Source organism: Callorhinchus milii, unplaced genomic scaffold (assembly GCF_018977255.1).
Source record: "Callorhinchus milii isolate IMCB2004 unplaced genomic scaffold, IMCB_Cmil_1.0 Scaffold13, whole genome shotgun sequence".
NCBI classification, from domain to species: domain Eukaryota; kingdom Metazoa; phylum Chordata; class Chondrichthyes; order Chimaeriformes; family Callorhinchidae; genus Callorhinchus; species Callorhinchus milii.
In genome coordinates this window covers 10,064,534-10,076,073 of record NW_024704754.1, presented here as the reverse complement: position 1 = coordinate 10,076,073, position 11,540 = coordinate 10,064,534, and the positions used below count along the sequence as shown (strand labels likewise).

At 45.9% G+C, this 11,540-nt stretch overlaps 1 protein-coding gene across 1 annotated transcript in view; it reads left to right on the top strand.

Annotated features, from left to right (window-relative positions):
* LOC103189464 (rab11 family-interacting protein 2-like) overlaps positions 1-863 on the top strand; it is a 1,585-nt gene extending 722 nt beyond the window's left edge. The window contains exon 2 of the mRNA XM_007909876.1: positions 478-863. Coding sequence (XP_007908067.1) covers positions 478-778 — 301 coding nt within the window. The 3' untranslated portion in view covers positions 779-863. The remainder of the gene's footprint in view (positions 1-477) is intronic.
* The last annotated feature ends 10,677 nt before the right edge of the window (positions 864-11,540 follow it).

Below are 11,540 nucleotides of genomic sequence, written 5' to 3'. Positions count from 1 at the left end.
AAATCCATTGTAGAAGGCTGCATTTGAAGGATCTTTTAAAAAATCATATTTAGATCAGTTGGATGGTTCTGTGGTTTACAAACCGGGATTAGCAAGTTGGCTGTGGGTGTACGGTTGACCCTTGTGGCCTTTCTGAGGCAGAGAAGTCTGAGGGGCAGAGTTCAGACACAACCACCACTGCCATTTTGAAGAATTGACGTTCTTAATCTGGAAGCATAAAGTACCTTTTGAAGATGATGTGGAACATTAATTGATTGGTAAGACCAACCAGAATTCCAATGGCTCTGTGGAGTGTAGCATGTAATTAATATATGGTACAAAATGTGAGGGTTGGTGTATGTGTGAGTGTGGTCTCATTTTCTACGAATTACTCAGTTACGCTTTTCCATTTTCTTTGAATTCATACTACCTGTATATTGAAATATTGAGAACTTTATGCAATAGATTCAGATTTTCTTTATGCTTTCTCTTTGATAGATGGTATAGCCTCATCTCAAAACCAAATAAGGCAGTGAAGAACAGAGGCCAGTTGCAACTCACATTCCAATTTCTGCGGGACAACATGACTGCTAGCTCCTACGAGCTCTCAAAGGCAGGACCTCAGTCTGTGTTCAATAAGTTCAAGGAAAAGGTAGCATCTATCAAGTATGGGGTGAATCATGACTTGATACCATCAGTCAGACCTGCCATTGTGAGTTCATTGATTTTAATGATGAGAATCTGGTTGCATTTCTCCCTCCTTCCACACAAGTACACATTACACTCAGTGACTAGGTAGATCTTCCTTGTAGCTGCACTCTTAGCTCTTAGCAAATTAGCAAGTTGGAAGCTCAAAAGGTGCTAGAACTTCAGGGATGGTCTCTTACTTTTTACCCAGTTGTGTGCTTTGAGATGTACTTGCTACGTTCCAGTTGTTATAGCAATGTGATGTCTGCAATTTCTTTGAAAATCTTCCATAACCAATAGGCTCTGTATTAACACCTCGATCACCATCATCAGTTTGCCAAAGTTTTGTGAACGTGGTAAAGTTCACCATTTAGCTTTTTGAGAAGTGTTTGATACTGTGTATTGGTTTAGACCACCATGGCCCGGCCTTTATACGACCTGAGACAAACATTCCAACATTGAGACTTCCGCTCCCTCCCTCCCTGGTGAACGTCCTCCCAGGGCAGCGACAGGAGCCGGCATTTTTGCGGAGACATAGAACGGAAAGTGGAAATAATACAGTCCATTACTGTCAGGAAGGTAAGTGAGTCTCTTACCAACCACGTCGTTTGCAACCGCCGGCTCCTACCACTGCAGTAAGTAATTGCCACATATCCTTGTTGGGAGGGAGGGATTGAGATGAATGGGGGAGAGAGTGTGTGAGAGAGTGCATGTCTCAATCACTCCCTCGACCCCCGCTGCCCCGCCCGGCCCCCTCGGCTGCCCCGCCCGGCCCCCTCGGCTGCCCCGCCCGGCCCCTCGGCTGCCCGGCGCCCCCTGGCGGCTGCCCCGCCGCGCCCTCGGCTGCCCGCCCGGCCCTCGGCTGCCCCCCGCTGCCCGCCGGCTCGGCGCCCGCCCGGCCCTCGGCTGCCCGCCGGCCCCGGCTGCCCGCCCGGCCCCTCGGCTGCCCGCGCCCGGTGCCCCGGCCTCGGCTGCCCCGCCCGCCCTCGGCTGCCCCGCCGGCCCCTCGCTGCCCCGCCCGGCCCCCTCGGCTGCCCCGCCCGGCCCCCTCGGCTGCCCCGCCCGGCCCCCTCGGCTGCCCCGCCCGGCCCCCTCGGCTGCCCCGCCCGGCCCCCTCGGCTGCCCGCCCGGCCCCTCGGCTGCCCGCCGCGGCCCCCTCGGCTGCCCGCCCGGCCTCGCTGCCCCGCCCGGCCCCCTCGGCTCGTTTCGCTTTGGCTCCCCCCCCCCCCGTTTCGCTCTGGCTCCCCCCCCCCCCCGTTTCGCTCTGGCTCCCCCCCCCCCCGTTTCGCTCTGGCTCCCCCCCCTCCCCCGTTTCGCTCTGGCTCCTCCCCTCCCCCCGTTTCGCTCTGGCTCCTCTCCCTCCCCCCGTTTCGCTCTGGCTCCTCCCCTCCCTCTCGCCCGCCACCCCCTCCCTCCCTCTCGCCCGCCATCCCCTCCCTCCCTCTCGCCCGCCTCCCCCTCCCTCTCTCTCGCGGGACCCTCTCTTCTCTCTCGCGCGTGCACGACCCCCTCCCTCTCTCGCGTGCGTCCTCCTCTCTCTCGCGCGTGCGACCCCCTCCCTCCTCTCTCTCTCTCTCGCGCGCGCCCCCCTTCCTCCTCTCTCTTGTGAACCCCTCACTCCTCTCTCTCTCGCGCGACCCACTCCCCCCTCTCTCTCTCTCTCTCGCACGCGCACGACCCTCTCCCTCCTGTTTCTCTCTCTCGCGCACGCGACCTCTCTCTCTCTCACGCGCGCACGACCCCCTCCCTCTCTCTCTCGCACGACCCCCTCCCTCCTCTCTCTCACGCGCAACCCCCTCCCTTCTCTCTCTCTTGCGCACGACCCCCTCCCTCCTCTCTCTCTCTCTCGCAACCTCCTCTCTCTCTTGCGCACCCCTCTCCCTCCTCTTTCTCGTGCATGCAACAGCCCCCCCCCCTCTCGTTTGCCTTCCTGACAGTAACAGCCAGTATTATTTTCACTCCACACTGCATGCCCCCAACCGCCATCTTCTGTCACTGCAATGGGAGGACGTTCACCAGGGAGGGAGGGAGTAAAAGTTGGTAATGGTCTTACTAAATAAAATTACCTGCTGTGCCGGAAGAAGCCCGAGGGCCAGTTGGACCACATGGCTTATGCTGCCTGTGGACCTTTCCCAAATAGGGAATCTGGCCCACGGTAGCCAAGAGTTTGTACCCCCCCCTCCCCACCACCGGTTTAGACCATGTCTCATTTCCTGTTATTTGTGTTGCTCGCCCGTTTAGGAAGATACTGATGTGATAAAAAGAGAATTACAGCGTAACTGTTATACCAGTAGTGTTTAGTTCCCAGCATGATAGCAGCTTGAAGATGTGAATCTAGGCTGTTATTTAATGCATGTAGTTTGGGGTTTGTAAGAAACATTTAATCAATCTAGATGTGCTAATCAGGGAATTTGTGAGTGAAAAGAAGCAGGCATAGACATGTGGCTGAACAAGGCAGGAAAGATAACAGGTAAGGACCAGAGGAAGCACCAGAATGTATGGGCATGTTCACACTGAAGAGAAAGTTGAGGGGCGATATGATTACAGTCTTTAAGATTCTGAAGGGAATAATGTAGACCATGATAAGCTGTTTTATCTTGTACTGAACAGTAGAACCAGAGGAAATGGCCTGCGATTGAAGGGGGGTAAATTCAGAACCAGTCTGCAGAAACACTGCTTCAGTGAGCAAGTAGTAAATTTATGGTACAGGCTCCCCAGGGAGACAATGGAAGGAGAAAATGTTGTTTCAAGAACAAATTAGATAGATTTCTGCTAGAAAATAATATTTCAGGATACAATATATAGTTTGGGACACAATATGTCAAGCGACTGCCAGGATGGACCTTGGTCTTCTTTCGCCTAGCAAATTCTTATGTTCTTGGGTTTGGCATGTAGTCACAGAAAAGTTCTGTGAGAGTTGTCATTTCAATGGTAACTAACATTCGCCTTTCTTCATGGAATTTTTTTTATTGTGATGGTAAAAGGAACAAACTTTTGTTTCTTCCTCCACCTCACCTCTTTTAAGGCTTTTGTCTCTTTTAAGGCCCGTCTCAAGACCTTCCTCTTCAACAGTGCCTTCCCATCCCCAACCCCCTTGACTTCCACCTCTCGATTCCAACCCCCACTTTGAGTGCAAATCTTTCACTGTCCAGAAATTTGACATGTCCTCCCAACGTGAAAGGCACTATAAAAATGCGATTTGTTGTTCTTTGAATTATGATTGAGTTTTAATTTGCACTAAAACACATTGTGCAGATTGAAGCTCTTGTAACTACTACTACTAATAATAATCCTTGTATTTGATATAGCGCTTTTCACGTCGGGAGGACGTCTCAAAATGCTTCACAGAACACACTGTAAAGTGAATTGACTGTATATTTGTGGGCGAAGGCGGCAGCCAATTGCGCACAGCAATGTCCCACAAACAGTCGTAGATTGAAAATGACCAATTTATTATTGTTTTTGGTTTTGGAGGGATTATTATTAGGCTCTGTGTGGAGTAAGGAAACTTGCCCAAGGTTTCGCCCTCTGCCTGGAATTGAACTCAGGTCTCTCGCTTGCAAAGCGAGTGCTCTAACCACTGAGCTACAGGACTACACTAGAGTTTTGTTTTTATTTATTTAAACATCCTTGATTGTGTCAAATAATCTGTATAGTGTGATGAATGTGGCAATGTTACTTGATCATGAACAGGTTAAAATGCGGGTATGTTCTTTCCCCCCCTCTCACACACATATGTGCATGTCACATATTGCCTACCTGATTGTTTTTGCACTTTAACTGCTTGTTCATGTCTCAGGTGGCTTATCTTCAAATTTAACTGAAGGGAGAAGGAGACCTTAAAAGGAACCCCGATGACACAAAGAGCAGTTGAAAAATAGAGCGCGTTTTTCAGTTAATCCAATATCCCAGTTGGGATGGATAAATCATGTCTGTAATGAATCAGTGCTCTGTTCTCCAGTTAATAAGTGTGGCAGGTAATTTGCACAATCAGGCTTGAATCTGTGTTCCTGTGTTCCGTCTGCTTTTGGATAGACCTGACTATTGCTAAGGATCAGATAAGGAGTGAGTGGCTTTTCAAGTGAAGTTTTTAATCTAGCAAACCAGTTCTAGATAATACGATCATAGTGAATTATCCATTATGAAACTGCCACCAAAGCAGTGAGATATGCTATTGAATGTGAATCAGTGCTTGAGGCCATGTTTCACAACATTACTTTCTTTGTTCTTGTCATTAAACAGTCAGTTGCCCTATTTCAGCATCCCAATTAAAACCAACGCCAGCAAATCTGGCAGCAACTTAGCTCCGTATTGCTGCCACCTTTAGTCACTTTAATTCCCACTGCTTAACAAACTGTCCTCACCTTTAAGGCCATCCATGGCCTTGCCCCCTCCTACCTCTCTGACCTGCTGACTCCCTACCAACCTGCCTACTCCCTCCGCTCATCAGGCTCCGGCCTGCTCCATGTCTCCCACCTGACCTGCCTTACCATCGGTGGCCGGGCTTTCAGCCTCTCTGCCCCCACACTCTGGAACTCCATCCCATGGTCCCTTGGCCTCGCTTCCTCCCTCGCCTCCTTCAAGGCCGGTCTCAAGACCCTTCTCTTCGACCGGGCCTTTGGTTTCCCTCCCACCTCTCTGCCTTCCTTCACCCCTACACCCACCCCTCCCCCATGCTCGGGCCCCGACATCTGACTGTTCGGCCCTTTGGGACGTCCTCCTGACGTGAAAGGCGCTCTATAAATGTAATTTTGTTGTTGTTGTAGATATGTGTAGCGAATAAAGAAAATGATAACGTAGTTATTCTGATTTTTTTTGCTTCAGCAAAATAACATTTCCTTATTCCCATCATCTAGGAGTCTCGAAAATCAAACCTGTTTTTGGGTTGAGCTGTTTTGTGACATGGGAATGTAATTTTGCCAGTAACCTGTTATTGTCTTTAGTTTTTATATAATCTCTTTTCTGCCCAATTTTTCCCCTTTGTCCTCTCTTAAAGATGATTCACTTTTTTTTCTTTTACGGGGTTCAATTTGTACCAGTTACTCTTGCTCAAGGAGCCGTTTTTCATTGGTAAGCTCAATCCTTGAATTTTGGCAAACTATTGAATATCAAATACAGGAAATGAGGCTCTGGTCACCTATAAGTCACTATGTAGAATCGCACAACCACACCTTTTGGGAAAGTAATGCTGAACTGTGTTACTTTGATGTTGTGGTGGAGCCAGCATGGACCTGACGTTATTGTCTCCACACTTGATGGACATACAAATATTCCTTTAACTCCATTCTCACAACTGTTTACTCTTTATTGTCTCAATGCAAGCCATAAACCCTAATTAATTTGATGGTCAACCCTCTCCCTAACCCATAACATTAAATTCAAGAGTCCAACTTTGTTGAAGGAAATTCTGCAAGGAAAGTAGAGGCAGTGGAACAGAAATGAAACAAAAATAAGTATTTAACTGGGAGTGTGAATTGCCTTTCACAGTAGACAGATTTTCTAGCCCATTACAACTCCAGCTAGCATTTTAGTACAAATTTTACACTTGTTGTGATGATTGCACTGTCTCGTGGTGGGATAATGAGAACATTAGTTCAGAGATGGATTAGCAATTACATTTTGCGCTATATTGTAGACAGATGGTGTATAAATTCAAGCGAGGGCTTGTGGCTTTGACACTCTTCCATCCCATATGCCCATGATCTGCTAATTATGGTTCTGTTATGAGATAAATGCATTTGAAGAGCTGTGAAATTGAATCCGATGAATAATTACCTGCATTTTGATTGCAGATGCCGAGACAAAATACAACTTAATTAGTCAGGCTTTTGTAAAAGAAGCAAAAACTACCAGCTCTAGCACAAGGGGAAAAGAAGAAACAATTGACTTGAAACTGAAGTGCGGCAACACTATAGAATGAATCAGAAACGTTACCAACAGTATTTGAAAGAACATGCATCCATCCCTCTCTCATAGACACTTAGAAACAAGCCGTTTTTGTTTCCTTACTCAACAAATAGGTAGTGAGTAGTCCCTATCCTCCGTGTAAAGAGGAAATGCATTTGTTCCACAGAACACACTAAACTATAACTTTTTTTAATAAAGAAAATCAAGCTAACATTCTCCACCTCTTATTTTCGTGAAGGTGCTGATACGTGCTGGGATCTTATTGCACCACTGCTGGCTGACACTGGTATCCCACCCCAGTGAAAGTTCTTGATGTGTAAGCCCAGATATAGATATAGTGCTGACAGACTGTTTGACTCGTGGGACATTGCAGCCAAGCCTGATCATGTCCTCAACTGATATTCCCACATGTACCTTCACACCTGAAGGCATGAATAGTGATCAGGAGTCAGATTCCTGGCAGATTTCTCTCCTTAACTTAGGGTTTGCTAAGGGCAATTGTAGCATCCCAAGTGCTGAACTGAACCTGCAATCTTCTGGTCTGTATGGCTTAGTACTACACTTGGTGATTGGGAACTTCATAAAGATATTCTCTTCCTCACTCTAGATCTCTCAGGGTCAAACATTGTCAGAAAGCAATGAGGCAATGTCCTCCTGTCCAATCCAAAATTGGCTACACAAAGATACAGAAATGAAGCCTGAGATGATACTTTCTCTGATTCTCCTGCTTTTACAAGAAGGAAGAAGCAAGCCTCTGCTCAGCATAGCTGGGCTATGGAAGCCTGAGAGTGAGTGATCTTCAGGGTCAACTTACATCTTATCAATATCATCCTGTATGTAGCTCAGTGGTTAGAGCACTCACCTCACAAGTGAGAGACTGGGTTTAATTTCTGGCAGGGTGAAATGTTAGACAAGTTTACTTACTCCACACACCTCTGTTTACCTAGCAGTAAGTAGGAACCCGTCTATTAGTCGATAGGCAAATCGCTTTTCCGAGGGTAATAATTCCTTCCAAAAAAAAATTGTTCACTTCAATCCACAACTCTTTGTGAAACACTGCTGCGCGTAATTGGTTGCTGCATTTTGTCCTCAAAATATACAGTCAATTCACTTTACTGTATATTCTGTGAAGCCCTTTGAAACATCTCAAAGACGTGATAAGGTGCAATATGAAATGCAAGGAATATTATTATTAATATCTTTGTCCTTCTAACTGTCACAGCAACCTGCCATCTTGTACTTCTCAGCATCAGCCTAATCATAAAACTCAATTTTACCCCAAAAAACTCAGAAAGAAAATCCGAACTGTTTTGCCCCTATCCATTCTGCTCATTGATATATAAACTGAATTCGGACATGTCCAGTTTGCTTGGATAGACAGCGATCGTCTCTCAGCACCCCCCCTTCTTGGGCTGCTGCTGTGCAATAATTGCCATAATGTGGTCCAGAGGAATCTTAATGACTCTCATTTCCAGACACCAATTTGCAACAAATATTTTGACTGGAAAATTAGCGCTTGCACTGTTACTGATGTCAGCAGTCACTGTGAGTCGGCATTCTTGCTGCTGCTGTTGCTGTGAATATTTAGGGCAATAATGTGTCTGCAATCATGAAATTAGTTAACCATTCAGCCAGGACTCAAACTCTTGCAATAAACTCCAAAGTATAATAGTAACAATTCTTGTATTTGATAGAGTGCCTTATAATATCATTGAGACAACAACAACAACCAAATTACATTTGTATAGCGCCTTTCAGTCGGGGCGACATCCCAAAACGCAGGACAATCAGTGTTTCGGACCCGAGCTGGGGGTCGGGATCGGGGAGGGTGGAGGGCAGGGGGGAAGGAGGGTGACTGAAGACACGGTTGAAGAGGAGGATCTTGAAATCCTTGCATAATCCTTGCATTTGATATAGCACTTTTCACATCTTCTAGACGTCTCAAAGTGCTTTACAGAATATACTGTAAAGTGATTTGACCATATATTTGTGGGTGAAACAGATCACATTCTGTGCGAACCAGACCCAGAAAATAGAATGGTAAGTTGCCTACCGGGTGCACGGGTTGAGGATCTGACACCCCAGATGCGACAAGTATTAAGCAACAGTGATCACAATGAAGTCACATTTGACATCATAAGAGTTGGTGAGGTTCTAAAAACCAAAGAAAACTGCCAAATTTCAAGAGGACAGACTTTGTGTGCTTGAGAAGTCTAGTTGGAATTGGCCTGGCAAGCTTACTTACATATGGCAATGGGAGCAGAGGACCTATGGAGTTCCTTCAAGGAGGTGATTATGAAGGCAATGGAACAATGTGAAGCAAAGGTACCAAGCTTAAAGGCACTCCTGCCTGGTTGGATGGGGCTACAAAGCAAATCATAAACAAAAAAAGCATTTAAGGCCTCGAAGGAAAATGGCATGGAAATAAGTCGTACTCAATACCAGAAGCAATGCCAGGACTGCAAAAAAGGCATCAGAATCACAAAGAAAAGCTTTGAATTGAACATAGCAAGAGATGTGAGGGATAATAATAAAACTTACTTACATTAAGACTAGAAAGAAAACAAGAAATGGAATAGGACCATTGAAGGTGGGTTTGGGAGACAAGATGACAAAAATGCTGCACAGGCTATAATAGTTCTAAATAAGTTTGTTGCATCAGTCTTTACCAAAGAGGAGATGGGTACCTATCTGATCTGGAAAGAGAACTCAACGATGTTGCAGAGAAAAGTTGCGACACTATTCATATCACTACCAGCATGATTGCCAAACAGCTGTAAATGTAAGGTAAATAAATCTCTGGGGCCGGATAAATTGCATTCAAGGATCCTTAAGGAATAAAAGGAGGAAGTCGCAGAAATGCTGCCTCAAATCTTTCAAAAATCACTTAATACTGGAGAGGTGCAGGGGAACTGGAGAAAGGCAGATGTTACTCCTATTTTTAAGAAAGGTGACAAAAGTGACCCAGGAAACTACAGACCAGTAAGTTTGATGTCCATTGTGGGTAAAATGTCCATTGTGGAGCATCTGGACAACAAATAAATCATAAATGATAGCCAATAAATGATAGTTCACGAAGGGGAGGTCTTGCCAATCTAATTTACTGGTTTTCTTTGACACTGTGACAAGGGAGCTTGATAAGGGTAAGGCTGTGGATGTTGTATATCTGATTTCAGTAAGGCCTTTGATACAGTTAATAATAATAATAATCCTTGCATTTGATATGGCGCTTTTCACGTCTTCTAGACGTCCCAAAGCGCTTCACAGAATATACTGTAAAGTGAATTGACTGTATATTGGTGGGCGAACGTGGCAGCCAATTGTGCATAGCAATGTCCCACAAACAGTCGTAGATTGAAAATGACCAATTTATTATTGTTTTTTGTTTTGGAGGGATTACTATTAAGCTCTGTGTGGAGTAAGGAAACTTGCCCAAAGTTTCGCCCTCTGCCTGGAATTGAACTCGGGTCTCTCGCTTGCAAAGCGAGTGCTCTAACCACTGAGCTACAGGACTCCATTCAAGTTCCTCTTGAGAGGCTGGTACTGAAAGTAAAGAAAGTGGGATCAGTGGAGGTATATTACAATGGATACACAATTGGTTGACTGGAAGAGCCCAGAAGGTGGTGGTATAGGGAATGTCATCAGACTGCGAAAATGTTACCAGTGGATTTCCCCAAGGGTCTGTTTTGGGACCTCTTTTGTTTAATATTTTTATAAATGATCTGGAATCAGGAGTCACAAGCACAGTGGCTAAGTTTGCAGATGACACCAAACTAATGAAGGTGGTAGATTGCGAAGCTGAACAAAATAGGTTACAGGAGAATTTGAACATAGTTGGGAATTGGGCAGATCGGTGGCAGATGAAATTCAATGTGGAGAAATGTAAAGTACTTTACACAAGGACAAAAAATCCTGGAAGGGACTATGAGAGGAAAATAATATTGACAATATATTGAAGCCCTCGCAACAATGCTCTGTGGCAGTAAGTAAAGCAAACCAGATGTTGGGATGTATCAAAAGAACAAAAGCAATCTGAAAGAGTGGGGTAATCCTGCCACTGTATAAATCTTTGGTGAGACCGTACTGAGAGTACTGTGTACAGTTCTGGTCGCCGCAGTACGAAAAGGATATTGGAGAAATTGAGAAGATACAAAGGAGGGCAACCAAAATGATTGAGGGAATGGAAGGACTGGACTATGAGGAGCGACTAAGTAAACTGAGAATGATCAAACTGGAAAAGAGAAGATTGAGAGGCTACCTAATTGCAGTCTTTAAGATTCTAAAGAGGCTAAACAATATAGATCATGACAGCTTGCTTCAACTTGTCCAGAATAGTAAAACCAAAGGACACGGCCTGCGATTGAAGGGGGGTAAATTCAGAATGAATCTATGTAAACACTATTTCAGTGAGGGAATGGTGAACCTGTGGAACTGGCTCCCTAGGGAGATGGTTGAAGCAGGAAGTGTTGATTCTTTCAAACACAGATTAGAAAGTTTTCTTTTAGGAAATAACATTATGAGATCTAGTACATAGGTAGTTTGGGACATATGTGCATACGACCGCCAGGAAGGTGGAAAGCAAACTTATGTTCTTATGACGCAGAGCTGGGGGGGAGCAAAGCCATGGAGGGCTTTGAAAGTGAGGACCAGGATCCTGAACTGTATCTTCTGTGTGATGGGAAACCAGTGGAGTCAAGTGAGGTTGGGGGTGATAGAGTCATGGAGCCTGGTGGAGGAGAGGACATGGGCTGCAGAGTTCTGAATGATCTGCAGCCTATGGATGGAGGAGTTGGGGAGGCCAACAAGCATGGAGTTTGCCTAGTGAAGCCTACAACAACAACAAGATTCCATTTATAGAGCGCCTTTCACGTCAGGAGGACGTCACAAGGCGCTGGACAGTTGGGTCAGGACCCGAGCAGGCGGGAAATGGTCAGGGGGAGGGAAGGGAGGGAGTGAGGAGGGGGTAG